The following is a 25,528-nucleotide window of genomic DNA, read 5'->3' on the forward strand; positions in this document are numbered from 1 at the left end:
CCGCTCGGCCACCACCGCCGGACAGTAATGTTCACTGAACAGTTGTTAAGGATAGACAGTTGACAGCCCCTTGCTTCATCCGGGTAGTCTGTTGCTCAACAGTTCCACATCTATTCGCCTGTACACAACCCCTAGCCGTCGTTAACCCCTGTCACCTACGGCTTATGATGTACAACAAGTGCCTCTGTGTCGTTTTTGTATAGCGCCATTTTACCATGCACGGTATATTTTAACAACAGTGGCAAAGAAACACCATACAAACTTAGCCATTTCGGAAATTCCTCCACCCTTGGCCCTGAAGCCAATCATCATGCCCTTTTGGACCGTGAGGTAAATTACTTCGTTACCACAGTATGACAACGACTGCACTGATTTCCGCATCTCCCCCAATATGTTTTAAATACCCTCCACTGCTAGTGCTGCCACCTGCCGTCGTTGAGTGGTTATTGCATGTTGATATCTAATATATTTTGTTGTAATGTTAACGTGACTGGGCCAAGTATGTCTCAGGGAGTTGCACAGTATGACACGTGTTCTGTACTACTGTTGATGGTACTGCCATTTATCGTAATTTTCTGTTCCATTTGCTACATGTGTAAGTGCGACTTAAATAAGTGTTCTTCATTTTAAATGCACACCAACGCTACTCCAATTGGTCGTGCCCCATTGGCGATCTTATATCGTAAAGCAGTCACATTCCTTCTGAATGTCTGTGCAACAACAAGCATATTCTTAATATTGTACCAACAACTTTTATTTCACTCTTCTGACTTTTACATTCAATATCATAATTGATGTATTCATTTATGTTGTTAGTCTCTGCAGTCTGACTAATTATATGCGACCTCTCAGTCAGATTGCGACAAATGTGTTGAGTTCGCTGGAGAAGCTGAGAACGTGTCGTGGCCCCTACATCAGTAGACGCCACTAGTAGCATTCTTGACGTCATGTATTGGTCTCCTGAGGCACTCTTCGGGCTTGGGATCCTGTAAAAAATAGTAAATGTCAACTCCCTCCCCGTTAAAGCAAATACAGGCAACTCATGAACGTTCATACAAGGTACTGTTCGTAAAAGTGCTGAATATTTCACAACACGGTACTGCTAACAGAAAAATAACACATGAAACACATAATTAATGCATCGCATACACGATCTGTTCAGAAGTGCCCTGAAACCTATGAGTGTACATCAACATGGGGTGTGTCAACCCTTCGGCATTACGACACACAGAACTCTGCTGGGTATACTTTCAGTGAAGTGCCTGGATGTCTGTGCATGACTGGCAGGCCATTCTTCCTCAAGAGTCGAAACCAGAGAAGATAGTCATCATGGACACTGAAGTCCGAAGCGAGGTCGAGCCAAAGGTGCTCTACTAGGCTCAGGTCGCGACTATGGACGCACCAGTCAATTTCAGAAAATGATATTGCCCACAAGCCACTGCCGTACTGCTGTACAGATGCTACTGTTTGAAATGCTGTGTCGCCTTGCTGATACGAACAGTCATGGTCGACGAACTGTTAGTCTGCCACACGCAGTACATAGTGGTTTTTAGTATTTTCTTAAGCACAGTAGGGGGACCACGCTCTAACCATGAGAAACAGCCCAGTATCTTAACACCACCTCCTCTGTACTTCACTGTTGGCGCTGCCATGGAGGCATTCGGCAAACGCATTAGATTGTCACGAAGCGTACTGTGATTCATCACTCCAAATCACTCGTTTTCGGTCATCCACTGTCCACCTCAGGAGCCGCTTAGCATTAACTACACAAATATGTGGCTTATGAGGAACTGCTCGACCATAGTAGCAGATTCTCTTTAACTCCCTACATGCAGCCACTGTGCTGGCTGGATTGCTGGTAGTACTTTGCAACTCGTAAGTGATTACTTCCACTGGTTTCATACGATGTTTCTCAACCATCCTCCGTAATTCTCTACGATCTCAGTCTGACAGTATTCAAGATCAGTCTGGTCTTGGGTTTATCAGTCATTGTTCCTTCACGTTTCCACTTCAGAATCGCATCACCAACTGTCTACTTGGACAGCTTTAGAATCGTTGAAATATCTGTGATGGACTTGTTGCTCTTATGTGAAATCCTGTGACTAGCATACTTATGCTCAGAAAAAACAGAAGACCTTGAACGATTAGAGATAAGACGTTCACATTGACAGAAGATGTAAATTAGTATATTCTGCAGAAATGATCAGCATTTGAACCTTGTCAGCCTGTGGTTCAAGGTCAACATAGATATCGCGGCGCAACACCACCTACCGGTAAAATGTGCCTGCAGCTCTCGTTATCGCTATAAACAGAAGGTAATGAATCAATTTGACTTGAGAAGATGTGCAGGATGCCTCGCAGATGTATGCACGAACCATGCCATCAAATCAGTAAGTTTGAAAGATGGTGGATTATTGGCATCCATCTGGTAAATTGCTGCTCGTGTGGGATGAAGTATTTCTGAGTTGACAATCCGTCGCTGTTTATTATGGCATGGGTTACGTGCGCGTCGTGCACTTCTCCACCTACCTCTGATGAATGTGCAGAAATACGCTAAGTGGCAATGGTGTACGGAACGACGTCACTCACGACAGGAATGGCATGAGGCAGTATTTTCGGATGAATCCAGGTTCTGTTTGTTTGGAAATGATGGCCACATTTTGGTTCCCCACAGACATGGGGAGCGGCATCATAGTGGACTATATCCACATACGGCATACAGCGCTAACTCAAGGCATTATGGTGTGGGGTACTATTAGGTACAACCATAAATCTAAGTCACTGTAACCAGTGTAACATACATGAATGACATCCTGCAACCTGTAGGCATACCCTTCCTGCACAACACCCCAGACGCCATTTTTGAGCAAGGCAATTCATGACCACATGCTGCTGCACGAACATATGCCTTCCTTGTGTCGTGGGATATCAGCCTTTTGCCATGGCTCCCCATATCACCACACTTGCCAATCGAAAAATATGTGGGATATGGTGAAACGACAGGTGTAATGCTGTGACCCACTGTCAGTCACCACAGACGAACTTTGGAACCAGGTGAACGTGGTATGGATGGCTATATCACAGGACACAGGACACATGCTGAACCTATTCAGAATAGAGCCTTCAGCAGATAACAAACTCGTGCTTTCCTGAAGAAACATGGGAAGCTGCAAAATAAGGACACAGCCTCAAGTGCAGTATTTTGCTTTCTTAGGCCTGTGATGCAAGACGAGCTGCTGGGAGCAAAGACACGCAGTAGATGAAATGGCTTGTGTCGTTGGCAGGGCAGATTATGGTGAGAAGTGTTTTTTGGAGAAGACCAGTAGATCGAAAATCATCTGAGATTTAACGTAACAGTTCTCTTGGCGGGATTTCCGCAGAAGAAACAATTACACCACTGCTGGACTGAGAGTTCTCAATCAACGACTATCACTCATGTCTTGCTTGGTGGGAAGGAATAAGCAGACTGTTCGATTCAGATAGAAAATTAAGGAGTTCATCGCTGGCCTTGGCGCTGAACAGACCTGTGTAGGCTGTGGCCTCCACTCTAGCAGCTCATACTGCCAGCAGCATGGCTGTCAACCTCGACTTCTGAAAGTCAAACACAATGGTAACACTACACAACCGACACTGGTAATTTATGGTTAACATTATTACCAGCACATTATTACCACACACACCACACACCACACACACACACACACACACACACACACACACACACCACAACCACACACACACACACACACACACACACACCACAACCACACACATACACCACAACCACACACACACACCACAACCACACACACACACACACACCACAACCACACACACACACCACAACCACACACACACACACCACAACCACACACACACACACACCACAACCACACACACACACACACACCACAACCACACACACACACACACACACACACACACACACACACACACACACACACACACACACACACACACACACACACACACACACACACACACCACAACCACACACACACACCACAACCACACACACACCACAACCACACACACACCACAACCACACACACACCACAACCACACACACACCACAACCACACACACACACACACAGCCACACACACACACACACACACACACACACACACACACACACACACACACACACACACACACACACACACACACACACACACAGCCACCACCACCACCACCACCACCACCACCACCACCACCAATGCATTGGTGGATGCATGCATTTCTCTGCCAGTCAGGCAAAAAGTCCTGTGTTCATTTAGTTAGAAACTCTGATGTCATTTCAAAACATCAGTTGCATCTATAGGGCATGTTCTCAAACCTTTCAAGTAACTCTGTGCACACCAGGATCACTAGGTGTAAACCATACTGTGAATTTTTATAATTTTACCTTTAATTTGTCAGATGTGTTTCACATTTGCGTTTTGTTTAAATAAATTAGTATGTTGATTTGAAATTATTATTGTTGACACTGTCAAGTAATCACATTTCAGCATCATGCAGCTCTTCACTGTAGGATCCACAGCTATGGCCTTGTTTTTCCATCACGTTAGTTAATCCGTTTACACACAGTAATTCATCTTGGGTCATAAAGTAGTGTCTGTCTCCTAATTAATTTTCTGTGTCAGGCTAACAATTGAAGCACACAAATTGGAGGACCTTGCCAAGAACATACAAACACCGGGTATTCTGTGATGCAGTCAGGCATCGTCTTTCTTATTTATTGTAAATAGTTTTGGCAAATGTACTTTCAATTGCAATTGTTTGAAGTTCATTGCAAGCACACATAAATTACTCATATATTCTATTTTCAACTTCATGACTATTGATTCTTGGATTATGTTCGATGTCTGATTGATTATCGGCATAGTTAATTCAGTGTTGTAATATTTTGGATGGGTTATGTGTTTTATTGCTGTGAGTTGTGATAGATTGTGATAAGGAAAGGTATTAGTTATAATAAGATTCAGTTTATTAGGCTTTGCATTGTAGCCAATGCACAGTTCTAATGAGGACAAGAAGTAAGATGCGACTTGAATTGAGCAGGCTAAAAGGAAAACAATAAGCTTCATGGACCAGGAGCAAATTACAGGCGATGTTCATTCAGGAGAGGAATAGCTGGTTTTTCCCACGGAACAATCAACTCCGATTAGTGGTGATAGTAACAGTAATTTGATGGAGAGCACATGGCTGCAAAAGAACGAAAATAAAGAGAGTAGTAGACACATTAAAGGAAAGTACGGGGCCTTGCCATGAAATGTAGAAATGGACTAACAATATGCAGTTGCAAAGAAAACGAGAGCAAGAGGCTATGACGACAGTGACGACAGTGATTACAGACTCTTCACTGGGTTCACGAGCGTTTTCACCAGACAGGTGTACTGAGATGGGTGATGATGGTTTAGGCATCATAGATTTTTCCAAGCAAATGAGGAAAGATGCCAGATATAAAAAATGAGAAAAGAAGCACAAGAAGCCAAGAAAGAAACCAGAGATGTGGGAGAAAATATACGAGACGACATCGAGATGTATAGGGAAAGATGAAGGAAATTAGGAACTGGCTTAAGATGCTAATAACCTAGCTCAGGAGCCAGAGACCAAAGCACAAAACGCCGAGAAGGTAGCAATAGAAGTGAAAGAAGAATGCAGGCAGACAGTAAAGGAAAGTCATGAGACGACGAAGAAAATATCCAACCGAGTTGAAAACTGGGGTTATCTTAGGGATGTATAGCAGAGTCAGTCGAAATTTAAGGAGGGTCAAGGAAATGTAGAGAAACGGGTTGATAAGATGGAGGAACACATTGGAAAACTTGATTACCGTCAACAAAAGGACGCAGGGAGCAACAAATCTGTTAAAAGTTCTGAATCGTTAAAAACAAATGAAATTTTTGGAAACTTGGTGCTGGATTTGATATGACAACCCTGATACCAACTGCGTAAATGGAAGAGGTAGAGACATATTCAAGAAATTATCAACGCATGTTAGCAGAAGAGAATCAAAGAGGTAAATAAAAATTATAGCAGTCTCGAATGCAAAGTCAGAGTTTTAAGAACCAGGTCCAAGTGAACCAAGCAGTTGTGTGCCACTAAGCAGAAATCAAATCAAGCCACATTCATAGAATTTGTCGAGCTGAAAAAAACGTCTGACAATGTAAAATAATGCAAGATGTTCGAAATTTTGAGGGAAATAGGGCTAAGTTATAGGGAAATACAGGTAATATACAATATGTAAAAGAATCAGGAGGGAACAATAAGAGTAGAACATCAAGTACAAAGTGTTTAGATTAAAAAGGGTGTAACACAGGGCTGTAGTCTTTTGCACCTGCTGTTCAATCTATACACCGAAGAAGCAATAACGTAAATCAAAAAAAGGTTCAAGAACGGAATTTAAATTCAAGCTGAAAGGATATCAGTGATAAGATTCGCTGATGACATTGCTATCCTCAGTGGAAGTGAAGAAGAATTACAGGGTCTGCTGACAGCACTGAACAGTCTATGAATACAAAACATGAATTAAGATAAAATCACAGAAAGATGAAAGTGATGAGAAGCAGCAAAAATTCGAACAGTGAAAAATTGAACATCAGGGTTAGTGATCATGAAGTAGATGAAGTTAAGGAATTCTGCCACCTACGCATCAAAATAATTTAAGATACATGGAGCAAGCAGGACATAAAAAGCAGAGGAGAACTTGCATTAAGGTCATTCCTGGTGAAGAGAAGTCTGCTACTATCATAGACCTTAATTTGAGGAAGAACTTTCTGCGAATGTACATTTGGAGCACAGAATTGTATGGTAGTGAAACATGGACAGCGGGAAAATTGGAAAAGAAGAGACTCGAAGTATTTAAGATGTGGTGCTACAGAAGAATGTTGAAAATCAGGTGGACTAATATGGTCTGGAATGGGTTCTCCACAGAATCGATGAGGAAAGGAATATATGGAACAAACTAACGAGAATAACAGAGAGGAGAGTAGAACATCTGTTAAGACATCAGGGAATAATTTCCATGGTAGTAGAGGGAGCTGTGGAGGGCAAAACTTTTAGAGGAAGATAGAGATTGCAATACATCCATCAGATAACAGAGATGAAGAGATTGCACAGAACAGGAATTCGTGATGAGCTACATCCAACCTGCCAGAAGATTGATGACTCAAAAAAAAGGCAGAAGTCACACTTATAGTGGTAGTGAATACCACTATGGACATAGCATCAGTGGAAATTCTCATGGCGAGGTCGAATGGTAAGAAGAAAAAATAATGTAATAGAAAGTCAGGGTATGCGTAAGTGGAGAGGAGCCTTTTAGTTTGAAGCACTCTATACAAGTATGGAAGTTTCAGAATTGTAAAGACAATGACAACATGATTCATCCCAAGACTTGGACTTAAAAATTTGACAGGTCATTACCACCATCGTGGCAGTTAGTATACAAATCAGAGTTTGTGTGCAGATACCTCTAGGAACTGTGGCCAAAAAAGATTAGAGGACATGCTGCTAATTACTCATCCTACAAGGAGTTTAGAGATGCGTTCTTGTCGAATTATTATTTCTGTGAGACACAAGAAAGGATAAAACATAAGATAAAACATTGAATCCCTGAGCGGACAAAATCTCCGATCCAGTCGGGAAGCGCACCCGGGCCCTTAGGATTGACATTCTGCTACTGGGGGCGGACATAAGATGATAATATGTAAAGATTACGCTGGGTCCAGTTTCAAAAACCCAGATAAATTCTTAAATGCCATATTGATGAAGAATTGATTTTTAGATGTTCCATGCAATCCAGGGGACATTTTCCTATACTGTTCAGTGAAATTATCGTCAGATTACCTATACGTTCTGGTGTGGAGATGCAACTAAAATACACAAACTTCTATAAACACTTCAGGAACTGGAGTGTACATTCCATGAACACAATATTAGGGAGAGAAGATGAAGGCAGGAGAGTAACTTCAACAGACCTCTACATTGCCACTAGAATAATAATTAAAATAACAGGAATGGATCTTTGGGAGGTGGTAATCAGTTCCATTGTATATTAGGAGGAGCTTATGTGTGCAATTATGGACTGCAGAGATGAGACCGTTATAGTAGGCTGTGATTCACTCAAAATGGAGCAGCTGGCAATTGAAAGAGAGAACGGCCAGAGATTATCGAACTTGGGCCGCCAAAGCCGCAAATTGACCAGCATGGGTACAGCCCATCGGGACGATGACCGAATGAAGATGTGGGAGAGGCAGAGTTTACACTCACGCGCACGTTGCAAACAGCCAAATAAACATACTAAAGTATGAAGACTTATCGGAAATGCGATTAGAAGAGAAGGAGGCAACGAATACAAAAGACATCCATCCTGCAGTTAAAATCACGATAGTCGATATAAAATTAAGAGTAATTATGAATATTGGGAGCCATATTTCAGCGATAGCTGAGACAGCATTTAAGAGTTGCACAGAGCATTTCGGTTGGCCAATATTATCACCAAGAAAAACAAAAGTAAAAGTAGCCACAATGGGCAAAGTTCCTGCAGTAAACCATCAGCTGAGGCTTCACCTCGTTTATCAAGGGCCTACTCTGTTAGGAAATTTACAAAACTAACCACTGATTTGGTTATCGGCATGGACTTCCTGTGTAACTACCATACGGTATTAGATGTTGAACAAGGGAAAGTCATTCATTGTAAGGAAGATCCACATCCACATTGAACAGCAACCCGTTTGTGCACAAATCCCAGCAAGTTGCTTGAAACTCTGCATTGAATGACAATACTGCTTAGATATGTCTGTGAGCTGGGAGAGGAATTAAGAAAGGGTATGTGAAAATGAAGATCTGTCAGTCCATGAATGAACGAGTTGAGCAGCTTAATAACATCGCTTCCAACGACAGAGTATAATTGCAAAAAGTACTACTTAGAAGTATTTCTACTGAAACCAGGCGCTATTAGAAATTTCCAGTATGCATTTAAGCTGAAGGACCGCTGCAAATTATTCGTACCTCTACAGACTATTCCATTTGTATACTGACACAAAGTGATCCAAGAGGCAGGGAGAATTTTAATTGATGAAGCGATACAACATGCAGTTGTTACTTATAATAGTCTATTGAGGGTTATCGCGAAGAAAGATGGGTCAATACACCCTGTACTGAATTCAAGAAAAATGATCGCTGTGATAATGCGCAGATAGACAGGCTGGAGAAACTTGAAGAGTTGCTGCAAAGATTCCATAGGGCGAAACTTTTCTCTTGACAGAGTTAAGACCAAATTTCTGGCAAAGAGAACTGCATCCTTCGTGGTGTAAACACTCTACCGCCCTTGCACTTGGTTGATGTTTTCAGTTTTGCTGCCTACCATTCGGACGGAAAATACCGTTGGCTGCATTCATTTGTGGGATAAGTGGGATACTAGAAGGCTCTGTAGAACAGCAGCAGCAGCAGCACTCCGTCGTCAGGCCACAAGTGGCCCATCGGGACCACCCGACCGCCGTGTCATCCTCATATGAGGATGCGGATAGGAGGGGCGTGTGGTCAGCACACCGCTCTCCCGGTCGTTATGATGGATTTCTGTGACCGGAGCCGCTACTATTCGGTCGAGTAGCTCCTCAATTGACATCACGAGGCTGAGTGCACCCCGAAAAATGGCAACAGCGCATGGCGGCCTGGATGGTCACCCATCGAAGTGCCGGCCACGCCTGACAGCGCTTGTGCCGGCCACGCCAGACAACGCTTAACTTCGGTAATCTGACGGGACCTGGTGTATCCACTGCGGCACGGCCGTTGCCCCTCTGTAGAACAGTAGATAACATTATTACGTCGATAATTTCTTCATTGACAATGAAATGTGGGAAGACCATAATAGAGATGTGTTACTCATTGAAGGAGTATGGGGGATACTGGATACATCTTATTTTGGCACAAGCAAGGTGGAATTCCTAGGACGTGTTATAACAGCGAAGGAAATATCACCAAATCCCAATAAGATAAAGACCATCGCACAGTTTCCAACACCACAAACCGAGAAAAGTTTGTGGGGATTTTTAGGTATTATAAACCTCTGTAGAAGATTCGTCAGGAGTGATTCACTGGCAGCACCACGACTATGTGCGCTGACAGGCAGGAAAACCCTGTGGGTGTGGGTCGCGACCGCTGAGAGCGAATTTCAGGCATTAAAGAATGCGCTGGTAACAGCTGCTACACTGTCACATCCTGACTTTTCAGCATATTTTTGTATGGCCACTTGCTGTCCCAAGACAGGAATAAGAGTTATGATTATGCATGAAGTTGAAGAGAATGCAGCATGTGTAGAGGAGATAGCATTTGGAAGCCACGTTCTTTCTAAAAGTAAGAGGAATTATTCCACGATGCGGCTCAAAGCTTTAACCATAGTAGCGGCTTTAAGGCAGTTCAGTACTTCCTACTCGGACGCAAAACAAGAGTTTATACAGACTGCTGGGCGCTTACGTTCCTATTCACGGCAGATTGACTAGATGGGTACTGAAACCTATTCCTTCGAGGATTGGACTTCTCAATCAGGCGAAACGAATGCAATAGCAGATGTCTGTCCCTTTCACCGATGGGATTAGAAGAAGAAATAACTGAAGACATCGAGGATAGCCTCTTCAGCTTATTTTGTCTGAGATATGTGGTCTTCTAAAATTGCATTATCATTTCAATGTGCGAGACCGAAAAAGTAACAGAAAAAGGATCAGGCTCTCAGGCAGGTGAAAGACGCATGGAAAGAGGGGTCAAGCAACAATTAGGCAGTTTTACTGAGTGTGAAAGGGAATTCTTTGCGATCGCAGAAGTGCTACCGACTCACTGTGTATACCAAGGAATTAATAAACAAGCTTATTTGGTACACCCACTTCATGTACACTGATTCTGATCTGAAGAAATGTTTCCCAAAACTGAATAATTTATATCATTTCAACAATATGAAGTGCTGGATAAGACGTTCTTCTCTACCCGACTGCGCCTATGAAACTGCGACAACTTGCAGCAGCTGATTTAAAAGGTCAAAAATGGCTCTGAGCACTATGGGACTCAACATCTGTGGTCATCAGTCCCCTAGAACTTAGAACTACTTAAACCTAACTAACCTAAGGACATCACACACATCCATGCCCGAGGCAGGATTCGAACCTGCGACCGTAGCGGTCACGCGGTTCCAGACTGACGCGCCTGGAACCGCTCGTCCACAACGGCCGGCTTTAAAAGGTCCTCTCAGTTAACACGCCATGGTTTTCATTACATGTTGGTGGGTGATTTCCCTAAATCGCTCCAGGCAAATGCCGGGATAGTTCCTTTCAAAGGGCACGGCCGAATTCCTTCCCCGTCCTTCCCTAATCCGATGAGACCGATGACCTCGCTGTCTGGTCTCCTTCCCCAAAACCAACCAACCAACCAACATGTTGGTGGTAGTGGAACTGACGTCGTAGCTTCAGACCGCGAGACCAGTGCACAGAGTTATGACATTGACAGTACATAAGGCTCTGTGCGAAGATTTCCTGAGGCATGTAGGTCACATTGACAAGATCTTCATCGATAAGAGGCCATATTTCAAATCAGAACGTTGGAGAGCTATTCCGGGATACACAGGGTCCAGCCTACATGCATTTCAGTGTACCACCCGAGCTTACTGGCACAAACAACATGCTGTTTCGAACATATATTTGAGCGAATTCCAAGATGTTATAAATGAGATCCCACACAGTTCGATACTGGTGCCACATTTAGCTATCCTGAAGACTTGGACGCCACCAGAGAGGTTCAGAGAAGTGGTCGAGAGTGCAGCATCATGGATTGGGGAGTTGAGCGCTGCACAGAATACGTGATGCAGGGAGAAAGAGAAACGGAAGGTTCGAAAAGAAGGCGAAGGTAAGAGAGTACCGGGTGGTGCAGAAAGTTGTCGTAAAAGCCTTCCGATTTTCGAATAAGCAGAAGAAATTGTGCCACACATTGTTTTCAGTGTACAGTGGCAATGGGGTGCTAAGACTAAGAAGAATAGCGAATGTGAACGCATTTGAATTAGAGACCATCAAGTGAAAGAGATCATCTATATGAATGTGTGGTGTCGGTCCTTTAAGCCATGTGCAAAAGAACAGACATCACGCAGACATATGTAATAGATTCACCTCGATGGGCAGTGATCCACAACCTTGAGCACGGACGCTTATTTATGTTCCACTTCTAGCGGTGATCTAAAATTAGCGAGCATGGAGGACATCGAAGGAGACTGTGGGTAGGTGGCGCTAAGTGCGGAAGTGAGTCGGCTGGGTAGCGTGCCATGATAGCTCCCGCGTTTACTATGAACACTGTGTCCGGGTGGCACAAGATTTAAACCAACTGCATAGCAAACAGAAAATCTTGGGTTCAAGTCCCAGTCCGACACACATTTTCACTCGTCGCCTCTGATTATGCATAATGTCCCGATGCAGTTTATATCATTAGTTCCTTCCCTTTCCTTTCCTTTCTCCCTCTCCACCTTCATACTACATAATATGAAAGAGATCAGTTGTGTGCTCCACATCAGTCACATCAAAGCTTCCTCGGAATAAGCCGTAAAAGAAGATATAAAAGCAGATGAAGCAGCTAATGCAACGGAAAATTTGGAACAGGCTACTGTTCTCCTACACTGTGCAGTCAGCTTAATGTGACCACCTCAGTAGCCACCTTTTGCAGCCCAGACCACTGTAAGACATGCAGGAAGAGCGTCAGCGAGGCTCTGGAAAGTACTGACAGGCATGTGGACCCAGCTGACTCCTGTTCAGTGGCCAGCTGCACTAGATTTTCTTGGACGAGGGTCTGTGGTGCAAACAGTTCGATCAAGGTGGTCCTACAGATTCTCGAGCGGAGTTAAATACAGGGAGTTTGGTAGTCAGTGGAAGAGTGTAAGCCCATCCTGGAGCTCTTTGAACTATGCACGTATACTGTGAGCTGTGTGACACATTGCATTGTCCTGCTGGAAGACGCCATTAGGCTGAGGAAACACAAACTGCATGTAATGGGTGGACATGGTGCCTCAGGATAGATGCATACTTGTGTTGGTCCTCTGTGACTTCCAGAACGACGAGATTATCCAGGCAATGCCGCGAAAATAATCCCCAGACCTTAACGCATGCGAGGTATGTTCTTTCAGAGTTTCACACCATTTACGCTAACGGCCATCTGCCACATGGAACATAAAACGTGATTCGTCTGTAAAGGTCATCTGTCACCTCTCAGTGGATGTTCAGCTGTGGTAATGGCGTGAAAAGTGCAGCCTTTATAGCTGATGAACAGCGGTAAGCATGGATGCATGAACCAGGCACCTGTTACAGAGGCCCATACACAGCAGTGTTCTACGTACAGTCGTTGAGAAGATACCATTGGTAGCTCCTTTTTCCATAAGGGAATCTCAACAGTTGCATGTCTATTCCCCTGTACACATCTCTGCAACCATCATTCACACCTGTCAACTGTTCCCTGTAGTGTACTCCAGTTGCCTCAGTGCTGGCTTTAGATAGAGCCATTTTGTCAAGCACAGTAGACTTTAAGGGCAGTAGCGCGCTAACAGTGTAGAAACGTGACCGTTTAGGAAATGCTTCCACCCTTGTACCGAAAGTCAACAATCATGACATTCTGGACGCCAGATATATCTCTCAGTTTTCGCATTAGGACAACGGCTGCACCTTATTGCACTGCTAGTACTGCCACCTGCTGTCTGTGAGTGGTTGTAGCAAGTTGGCCTCGCGCATAGGTGGTGGTCACATTAATGTGAATGTATGAGCTCGAACAGAAATGAAAGCAACATTAATATGTCTCACTGTGAATCCCAAAAAATGCTTCTGTAAATATGTCACACCTTTGAGTGCTAATGCTGTTAGAGCGAAAGAGCAACGTGCGGAGAGAAAGGTATGGATGTTTGATGAGAAGCCCCAACATCTGGCGTGCATGGCCTTATGAGTATCACAGAGGCATATTCACGTAGCAATGTTGAGGTGCATTAGGAACTGGATTTGCACCTTATTCCAGGTGACTTTAGTGTGAGGAAATGGATAGTTATCTTTTATAAGCGTGTCGTATTTACAAGATTATTATGATTGTCCTTTAACTAGTAGACAGAGTTAAGTTACATGTCCAGTATTTCGTCCATGTCATCAGCACGTTGGAAGCGACTATTTGATATAAATGCACTCAGGTCCTCGCCAAAGTTGCAAGCGAGTGGACACTGATTTTGACGGAAGTTTATGAGATTATAGTTGTTCAATATCAGAGAACTCATGAACGGAGTGAACGCTCAATAAAAACAGTTTTGTTTTTATGGAAGCACATATGGTTTAAGTCCGGAGAGGTAAGCAAGGTCGGTTGGCTTAGGAGGGACAACAAGGGCGATTCACGATTACGGGGATACGAGTTCTGCTGTAGCACATTCAGTCCCATGTTCAGCAATGGAATATTATTGGACATGGAGTTTATTGGTTACTAACGTTTTCCGTTCTTTTGTTGAACACCATACAGCAGAGTCATGCGGCACCAGAGATGGTAAATAACATGAAACAGAGGGATGACAGAGACACATTTCTGAGCATACTGGATTACCAAACATAACGAGAAGAATGGTGTAACTGTAAGAATTTAAGTACTTACACTTATATAAAGGTATGTAATTCACGTAGTTTACAAAGTAATATAGAGAGCACTTTACTCATTCACTCGTCTTCACATGCGATTTTGAAAGGTATAATGACTTAATGTGCATAATATGTAGAAAATATTGTTTTCCATGTTGTGAGATTTTTTTGACAGGTAAACTTTTCAGCATATAAAGCTCTGCTAAAGTGGATATTGTAGAAAGAATAACTGAACAAGGATGATATCTGGATACAAAAGTACAGTACCACCAAGCACAGACACCTCAGTTTGTGTACCATGATCATAAATGATATAATTATTAATAACTCTATCTTTTAGTTTAATTGCACGTTTTACTGAGCGAACTGGTTTCTAAGAGCTTGCAAATTGTTAAGACTGGTGCACATAATGCATGGCATGAGCACAAGATATGGACTAATACTAATCAACTGACGTAACCCAATAATCTTGTACTAACTCCAACAGCTGCGACGATTTATATTCGTGCTGTACAAGAGATAGAATATTTTTGTTGTCATAAGAGGCACTAATTGCCAATTAGATTGTAAATATAACATTAACAATACAAAGAACATTATTAGTAATCACGATTAAACAGAGAACTTTTGTAAAGACCTAGTAATTATTTAGATTCTGGTTTTTTTTCTGGATTATCATCATACTTGGGACTCATCTTACAGACTTTTAAATTCATTTTTTACTATTAGAGTCACTTCGTACTTGCAACGTCGTTATTATGGAGATACAATCGTAGCTTGTGTTAGCATTGTAATAGTATAATGTTTGTACGGAATCTGGTCTTGAGGCACTGTGCAAACGCAAGAAGTGGGGGGCCTACACTGCCATATTCCGCAGCAGGGTGCACCAGGGGAAGCGAGCGAGAAGCAGCCACCTCAGTTGGAGGCAGCCACCTCCAAGGTCACACAGTTACGATGTACAGATCATTTCCAATGTCGATGCAAAAATGAATGGCAGACTGGCGGGTTTGGAGACTCAGTAGCAACCTTCAGGGACGAGAGGCAGAAGGCAACACAGCTAGATCTGTTGTCACAATATCGTCATGCCACAGCCCAGGACCACAGAGCTATTGGTATAAACAAGGGAACCATATGAACTGCTAGTACCCTAATTGCTGGTCATGCTGGTGCAATATTAATGAAAATTAACATTTACTTTCAGGAATCTGTCACGTAAAGCGTCCACATTACTAAGGTCTAAACTCGCGTTTTTTCATTATGTATGATCTGATTCATTGATCAGTCTGTACTCCGACACATTACTGTGCTAAATAACCATGACCTGTCACCATATTTCTGTTCTTTTAGTGAGAATACCCAGATGCTATCTATCATCACATTCGGTATTGATCATGGTACCGCTTTTCAAATATCACCTTTAGGTAGCGAAGACTTACTGTCCAAATTGCTACACAATGAGTTACTGTTCAGCTCGAGGGAGTGAGTTAGTAACACACTATCATAATATATGAACGACCAGCAGCACTAACAGTACATTGATCTTTGGGAAGTACCACAGACTGTTTTGTTCCTGGTTCCACACACGTGTTGCCATAGAGTTGATACTGTGGTAAAGGCAAGCCTTGTCATCGTTGTGCATATGATGTCTCACATAGCATCACTGACACCCTCTCCTGATTATGCCTGGATGAAGTAGAAGATGGTCTACCCACTATCCACTGCAGTTGGTGTGAACACCAGATGGGTCACACCTACACTGCAAGTGACAAGCAGATTAAGGTGCTATGAACTGATCCACCGCTCTTCCACGGTACATTGTGCCTAAATCAAGCTCCCACTATAACCACATGTCAAAGTGAAGCTGACAGTGCTAATGTGAGAATATGAAGTGGTATCACCCTCAGGTTAGATACACATTCAGTGCCATTATGTGCTCTTTTGAATGTTACGTTTAATAACTATGTTCTGTTTGTTTTCATCATGTATTTTGCTATATATTATGTTCATATGTATTATGAACAATTCATAACTGTTATATGTCCTGCTAATTAAATTTGAGTTACCAAATATCCACATGCTCATTATTAACAACACAGTGACACATTAAAGATTAGATTCCTTGTTGCCATTCTCACATTAGACTTAGTACAGGCATCTTGTTTATCACAGACAAATTATTTAAGTAAGGTGAAACATTCTTTATCCAAAGTAGTATTCAGAATTGCTTTTGATAAGAAACTAACACTTCTCGTGTATCAGAAAACGTGGCTAACTATCAGCACATAGTTGGATTTATATGTTCGTTTTTGTGTTTTTTCAATGTTAGCTATCTTGTTCTATGTATCATGGTCTACAACCATACAATATTTTCACATGAATCTCTTGTTGATTTGTCTACGATTATATCTGTAGGATGTTCGAGTATTTTCAAAAACAAGATTTGTATCATAATCAGAACATATATCTGCAGATGGTATGCACTTCCCATATACTCGTCAATAATAGTATATTAATATATTGTATGGTTTTTGGTATGAGAGTACCTTCTCTCACTGATATCTTATCCTGTCATGTAACACTTGATGTAAGTCAAAATAGCAGATACAATTTTATAATATAATTTTGACTCTGACCTTGGTACAGAGCATATTTTTTTAATCAATTGGTAATACAGTCCTTATTTGTTCTTTATACATTCATTAATTTATCAATAATTTGACTTAAGCATTCAATCCAGCATTAAGTGGAGGTCAGAGTGGCGTACTTGAGGATGTATGTCTTTATTTTTGTTTCTAACCTTATCCGTATCTACATGTCGTTGTTGTCAACGTTGCTTGTTTGCTTGTAGTACACTCTCGACAGCTATTGATGTTAGTTGTTCCTTAGGCTAACTTGATGTTCTCCCTGAATCCGGTGCAAATTTTGCTTGTTGCTGCTCCTCAACTTAGGAGGCTCACCTCTGGCGCTTATTTTGATGTTAGGGGGACGTTATGAAAAGTGGAAAGCAATCTGCTGCATTTCTTTTCATTTAATATGAGAACTGGATACGCTTAAGAGGATAAGGAGGAGGCAGAAAATTACAGTAACAGCTTAGAACAGAAAATTGAACTGCAGTGACTGTAAGTACTGACCTCTAACTAATTTCACATCTTAACTACATTTAACATGGATCAGGACTTCTTTTTCCTTGCTTTATAAGACTGCTTGGGAAGAGGGCGTACAGTGTATCTGGGACTGGTAAGGCAATGTCTGACACTAGATGAAAATCAAAAGGTTGAGACCAAGTCAAGTTTCCTGAGTATCGCTGACAGCGTAATATTTTAGCGTTGAGAAGAGTGAACTCACCACAAACAGCTTACAGACTTCCCCCAGCAAATCATTCCACACCACAGTTGACTTTTGTCGAATCTGAAACAAGCAAAGCTGAAGCTATCACTTCAAAAAAATAAGAAATCTTATTTTTACAGAGAAAAACAAAAGCATAAGACATTGCTGTGAGAAGGGGCATCTGAACATAGTTAGTTAAACAGATGCCACGTTTTATAAACGCGAATTACGTGAGCATGTGTGACCACCTTAGTGAGCACCAAGCTACTAGCTCAGCCTGAAGGTCTGCTACTACCATAATCCATAGCGGCTGTGAAATCGAAAGAGAAATATGTGTCACATCAGACGCTTATGAAATACATTTCAAAACGATTTCACGATGGATGCATTGTGGAGCATTTAAACAATCAGATCAAAAGTACCCAGACACCTGTCAGTGAACATCAGTATGGGATGTGCCCATCTGTTGCTTTTATGCTGTTTTGAACTCTGCCGGGGATACTTTCAATGAGGTCTCTGAATGTCTTTGTAGAAATTATAGACCATTCTTCCTCAAGGGCTGAAGCAGAGAAGTGTTGGACACTACAAGCTGGGGCAAACTCAACGTTGTAACTCATCCCGAACGTGATCCATTAGGTCCAGTTTGGAGTCTGGGCAGGCCAGTCCATTTCAGGAGTAGTACTGTCCACAGACCAATGCCTCACAGGCGCTGCCTTATGACAAGATAAAATGTCATTCAGTATAAACAATCATCTTGAGAGGTGGTATGAGCCCCCTCTCATATTTCTATCTTACGATTCTCCTCTCTAATTGCATGCGGTGGGAAGTTGCTATTCCTTCACACGCGGACTTCCCACGCAGCGTCTCTCGTCACCCGGGTGGTCCGGTGACAGGCGGGTTAAGCCGACGTGTGTGAGGCAGTCGAGTGAATGCTTTGCAGACGCCGACATTGTCAAGAGACACGCCCGCTGGGGTGTGAAGTAGCGGCTGGGCTAGAGGTTCCGTTACTTCGGAGAAACTTAGCGAAAACACTTTCTGGCGGGCTACCAGCGAGGCGTGGGAATGACTTGTGTACCCTGGCAGTTGTGGCGGGAAAATTCCCGCACTTTCTGCAAAATAGTAACGGTGATTGGTTTGCTCAGGGCATAGCGCCGTGACATAGCAAAATCAGCACAGAAATTGGCGCCAAGAATCTCCATTGGTGGAATGGTAGTGCTCCGGCAATGGAGTGGAATTTCCGCCGGTTTTCGAGTTGCTGATTGGAACGTTTAACCACGGCCACTGTCGTGGGGGCGGGAATGTTCTGTGTTCGGCCTGTACGGGTGCTCTTGTGGGGAGTCAGCAGTCGCCTTTCGGTCGAGGACGTCGAAGCAACCAGCCCTCGCCTGCGGTACGCCAGATCGTGTTCTGGCAGTTAAGAAGACAGTGTGGTAATGTATGTCCGCAGCACCGGCAGATAGGGATTTTCCTAGGTGATAATCAGAGCTCAGCAGAGCGCGCCTGTTCGTCTTTTTCTAACTTTGTTCTGTCTTGAGTAGCAGCAATTAATGTTAGGTTAGCTGTGTGTCTCTCATAAGATTTGAGTGGCAAGGAATTGGCTCCACATACCACTTCGTCTTAAACCTCACAATCTAGTTCAGGGACAACTTCACCTTTACAGTGTTTGTATGAGTCTCCAATTGGAGCCAATTTGATGTGTTATAAATGTTTGATGTGTTTTTGTTTATTATTTTGTGTTAGTCTTAATAAATCATATTGTTATTTCGGACAGAACTTTCATTCTATTAATCGGTAGAGCAACCCATCATTTCTCTCTACGTAATGAAACCTTCGTTTATTTAACTTATTTATCAAATTAAATTATTGCAGGTGACAAACTCTTTTCTACTCCACTTGCAGGGTCTATTACAGTCAGTTCGCGTTTCTTTTTAATCCTTGTGCAACAGCAAAAGTCGGAGTTAGAATAGGGGGGGCTTAGAGCATCATTTATATATGTAGATTCTAGAATTTAGTGTTAAAATTCACTGATAGCCCCGGCACCTCGCAATCTCTATATTTTTCCCCTGCTATATGCAGTACACAATGCTGTTCAGTGTTTTCATATCCTTCTGCATTTCGCGTTTTCCAAAGCGCAATAAGGGAACCACACCACCACCACGAAAAGCACCTCTGTATCGTAGTACCATCTCCATTGTACTTTGCTGTTGGCACGAGACACCAGATTGCCACAGAGTATAATGCCATTCATCACTTCAAATCACGCGTTTTCAGTCATCCCTGTCCAGGTGACGCGCTCTTTACACCACCTCAAGCATCGTTTAGCACTGACTATAGAAATCTGTAGCATATGAGGATCTGCTCGACCATTGTACCACATACGATATTATTTATGCATGTCCGAAGGAACTTTGTATCGTAATCAGAATAACACAGGTATTGCAATATCGTATTTATCTGCTGATACCAGGCAAGTGACTTTCAACTACAGCATCTGACCTGTATGGGATTATCCATAATGAATGTCCGAGTACAGGTCGTAGAGGCATGGTTGACGACACATGGAAGTTTGGGTCTAGCAGTGGATCCTGCACGGACAGCCAACTGGTACGGCGACTGCTCATGTTAAGCAGGAAATATGAGGTCGAGTCCCGATCCGGCACAAATTGTCATTGTCGCCATTCCTATGATATTCCTTATTCGCAGTTGCGAATTCATTTGATGGGGCTTTACCACATTGTCTTTGACGCCATACCCACAGTCACTGTGCAATCTGGTCTGCTGGTAGTACTTTGGAGCTCATAAGCGAATCCTTCCACAGGTTTATGCATTTTTTACAACCATCCTCGATAGACCGTGTCCATCTCTATGTAAGATCTGCCTGATCTTGGTTTAGCAGCGGTTGTTACTTACCATTTCCACTTCTCAGTGACATCACCAATAGCCGATTTGGGCAGTTTTAGAGTGGTTGAAACTCCCCTGATGGAGTAGCTACTCAGGTGGCATCCAATGATTAATCCGTGTTGTGTCGCTGTAGTCTCGTGACTGAGCTATTCTGATGTTAATGATTCTCTTCTAATATCACAATACTCTCCACCTTCTTTTGTACTGGTAGGTTGGCCTCTTGTGACATCTGGTGGTCGATTCCGCATTACATATGGGTGTCTGGCTACTTTTTATCAGAGAGTGTGTATACAAGATTTAGTCATAAAATTTTAATATGCATCTGTAAAATATACACTCCTGGAAATGGAAAAAAGAACACATTGACACCGGTGTGTCAGACCCACCACACTTGCTCCGGACACTGCGAGAGGGCTGTACAAGCAATGATCACACGCACGGCACAGCGGACACACCAGGAACCGCGGTGTTGGCCGTCGAATGGCGCTAGCTGCGCAGCATTTGTGCACCGCCGCCGTCAGTGTCAGCCAGTTTGCCGTGGCATACGGAGCTCCATCGCAGTCTTTAACACTGGTAGCATGCCGCGACAGCGTGGACGTGAACCGTATGTGCAGTTGACGGACTTTGAGCGAGGGTGTATAGTGGGCATGCGGGAGGCCGGGTGGACGTACCGCCGAATTGCTCAACACGTGGGGCGTGAGGTCTCCACAGTACATCGATGTTGTCGCCAGTGGTCGGCGGAAGGTGCACGTGCCCGTCGACCTGGGACCGGACCGCAGCGACGCACGGATGCACGCCAAGACCGTAGGATCCTACGCAGTGCCGTAGGGGACCACACCGCCACTTCCCAGCAAATTAGGGACACTGTTGCTCCTGGGGTATCGGCGAGGACCATTCGCAACCGTCTCCATGAAGCTGGGCTACGGTCCCGCACACCGTTAGGCCGTCTTCCGCTCACGCCCCAACATCGTGCAGCCCGCCTCCAGTGGTGTCGCGACAGGCGTGAATGGAGGGACGAATGGAGACGTGTCGTCTTCAGCGATGAGAGTCGCTTCTGCCTTGGTGCCAATGATGGTCGTATGCGTGTTTGGCGCCGTGCAGGTGAGCGCCACAATCAGGACTGCATACGACCGAGGCACACAGGGCCAACACCCGGCATCATGGTGTGGGGAGCGATCTCCTACACTGGCCGTACACCACTGGTGATCGTCGAGGGGACACTGAATAGTGCACGGTACATCCAAACCGTCATCGAACCCATCGTTCTACCATTCCTAGACCGGCAAGGGAACTTGCTGTTCCAACAGGACAATGCACGTCCGCATGTATCCCGTGCCACCCAACGTGCTCTAGAAGGTGTAAGTCAACTACCCTGGCCAGCAAGATCTCCGGATCTGTCCCCCATTGAGCATGTTTGGGACTGGATGAAGCGCCGTCTCACGCGGTCTGCACGTCCAGCACGAACGCTGCTCCAACTGAGGCGCCAGGTGGAAATGGCATGGCAAGCCGTTCCACAGGACTACATCCAGCATCTCTACGATCGTCTCCATGGGAGAATAGCAGCCTGCATTGCTGCGAAAGGTGGATACACACTGTACTAGTGCCGACATTGTGCATGCTCTGTTGCCTGTGTCTATGTGCCTGTGGTTCTGTCAGTGTGATCATGTGATGTATCTGACCCCAGGAATGTGTCAATAAAGTTTCCCCTTCCTGGGACAATGAATTCACGGTGTTCTTATTTCAATTTCCAGGAGTGTAGTTATATATTCAATGTTTTTGTTGTTAGCAAGCATGTCTGTAGACCTGCTACACATTAAAATCCACATGTCACAGTACTATAGCAGAATGCTAGAGGAGTCAGGACAATACGGCGCTGATCATTGATTAAGTTAAATCATCATCATCATCTCAGCCTTTTCCGACATCATGTGGGGTCGGTGTTGCTCTGCTGGATCCTTTCTGCCATAAATGCCTATCGAGTGCTTCTTCTCTGAGCCATTCTTTCTCCCCTGCTACCTTGTCTTTCCATATTAGGTTTGGCCTTACTCTTCTCCTTGGTCCTGCCTTGATGAAGTTAAATATCAAGTGATTATTCATTTTCTATGTTAAATAGAACAGCGCTGCAACAGAGCGTAAGCCTCACCAGCTTCCAGTGTGGTCAAAAAAATCTGAATGATGAAAACGAAGCATCAGACCCTCTCTGTGAAGAAACTGGAATCATAACAGAAGTGGAGTCCCTGGTGCTACTAGACACCTGAGTCACAACCAAGGCGATACTGGGAAAAGCGAAAGTCGGTCAGTAACCAGTTTTTAACATTTTCACATTTTAACGTGACAGAGGTCGCCGCCCACTGGATTACGCGACTTCTCACACCCATTCATAAATCGTGCCAGAGTGTGGCAGTAGTGGAAGTGTTGCAGCTGTGTCGAAACAGTCCAAGACACTTTGAAACTAACATTATTTTAGTAACTGCCAAAACCTGTGTGACAAAACCTTTTTTGTAGCAATCTGGAAGCAATTAAATTCCGAGTACAGAGCCTGATCTTAAACAGCATTTCCTACTCTACTTTTAAACACGAACTTATACCGTGCAAATTAAGTTTGATGTGTGTGATACCAATTAATCTAACCAACATCTCACTATCTCTAAATGGACTTCCTGATGAAAAAGTCAGAGACAGTGGCTAACGTTTGCGTAACGAAAACTGTGCCCCAGTAGAAAAACGCATGTGTTAAATTTATATGAAATTGTCTAAATGAAATCTGCTCCTAATATTCCCACAAAAGGTTTGTTTACGCCCTACAATTGTTTGTTACCTTGGCAATGGATAACTCAGCTGTGCCCTATCTGCACTGCAAAAATTATCAACTGAATGATGAGCTATAAAAAACCACCATGCCTTCTTATCTTATTAGTTAAGCTGCTGTAGCAAATGGCTTTTTCCGTCCTCTTCCAAAAATACTAATGGTGCAAGACGTAACAGTGTATCTTTCTACCAAGCACGTTTTTCATATAACCATTGAGCATAAGCTTCTACAAAATGTTTCGTAAATAAGTAAGAGAGTATTTTGCAGTTACATTGAAATCATTTAACAGCACAGGAAAACTCGACCTACCATGCTATATAACTCATTCTCGACATTATCTTTCTCAGCATTGCCATACACCATACTGATCACTTTTAATGGATTCTTTTTTAAATCACATTTGATCTTTTAGGTTCCTAATTAAATACCTTTTAAGTTAATTTTGGTGGGAGAAAGCAATTAGAATACAGTACATGATGAAATATTTGAACTACAATGATTGCTAAACTAGCACTTGCAACAAAACAAACTCAGTGCACTTACCTTCTTCCTAATACGCCACCTCTCTTTACAGTCATATCAAATCATACTCTATGCTCAATTCTCAAGTATATCTTCTTAAACAAAAATCTCTATGCGCCACATCCACCATCCAAGCTCCTCACTCTGCCATGACAGAACATTCGCTCTCGCTCTCTGCCTGACAACTCCCTCTGACTCCTGCACTCACTTGAGCTCTACTCAATTATAGAACAAAGTCTGGTAGCCAAAGAATATGTATCACTCACATGTTCACTATGCCAAGATGTTCAAAGTGATAAACTTTAAAAATAAACTGTCAAATACACCAAATAATCTGACACTTCTCATGTTATATACATCTTTCATAACCATTTCTCCTAATATGTACACCTTCCAACTTTTTTGGACGCCTGATCACATTACACGTTGTAAGCCCCAGCACAGTAAACTGTGGAAACACGTGCACTCGCCTATGCGGAAGAGGTCCAGGACCAAACCATCACCATGCGCAATAACGCTGTCCCTTCAATGGGACTGCTTGCTAACGGATTATATTTTTAAGAGGCAAACCACCCCAGGGGAAAACTATCAGTGTCTCCTGACTGAGTTATGGGAGGCTCTCGAAACATTGTCGCCTGGGGCAGACCAATGGGACGTTAGTGGTAGGGATGGGATCGTAAACTATTGATATCAAATTGATATGAAAATTAATTAAATTGATCACTTTGTCACCTCCACCCCGCCCACCCCCACCCCTGACCACGCCCACCCCCACCACCCGGATGACGTGTTTTTCTAAGCCTGAACGTGGGCCCCAGGCCCTCCCCGTCCCGCTACCTCTCTCCCACCCCCTCCCCAACCTACCCTATAGGCAGAAATTTTAAATTTCGGCGGAAATTTCGAAATTTGGTGGTAATTTCTTTGTCCCAGGGCCGTGCTGAAGTCCCACCCCGCCCAGGAACTGGCGACAAATTAAAATCAGCGGTGTTGTTCCTGGGACTCGAACGCCGGTCCTCCTGGATGAAAAGTCGAAGTGCAGTCCCCGTAACACAATTGTACCACTAGAGACGCTTGGAATGGATGGGAAATGGCGGTACCGTTTCCAGTACTCGAACCCTGGCCCTCCTGCATGGAAAGCCCAACTGCATCTGCCTAACACATCTGTACCACCAGAGGCATTTGGAATGAAGGGAAATTAAAAATGGCAATGCCGTTTCTGGGACTCGAACACTGGTCCTCCTGGATGGAAAGCCCAAGTGCACCACCCCAACACAAATTCAAATGGCTCTGAGCACTATGGGACTCAACTTCTGAGGTCATT

The 25,528-nt window shown here is 43.5% G+C and overlaps 1 protein-coding gene across 2 annotated transcripts in view; it reads right to left on the reverse strand.

Moving 5' to 3' along the window:
- Positions 1 to 736: 736 nt before the first annotated feature.
- Positions 737 to 25,528, reverse strand: part of LOC126234819 (gamma-interferon-inducible lysosomal thiol reductase-like) — a 127,172-nt gene continuing 102,380 nt past the window's right edge. For both annotated transcript variants that reach the window (XM_049943565.1, XM_049943564.1), the window contains 2 exons: positions 17,994 to 18,056; positions 737 to 986 (listed from right to left, as the gene is read on the reverse strand). In XM_049943565.1, the coding sequence (XP_049799522.1) occupies positions 915 to 986; positions 17,994 to 18,056 (135 nt within the window). In that variant the 3' untranslated portion in view covers positions 737 to 914. The remainder of the gene's footprint in view (positions 987 to 17,993; positions 18,057 to 25,528) is intronic.

Source organism: Schistocerca nitens, chromosome 2, assembly GCF_023898315.1.
Source record: "Schistocerca nitens isolate TAMUIC-IGC-003100 chromosome 2, iqSchNite1.1, whole genome shotgun sequence".
NCBI lineage: Eukaryota > Metazoa > Arthropoda > Insecta > Orthoptera > Acrididae > Schistocerca > Schistocerca nitens.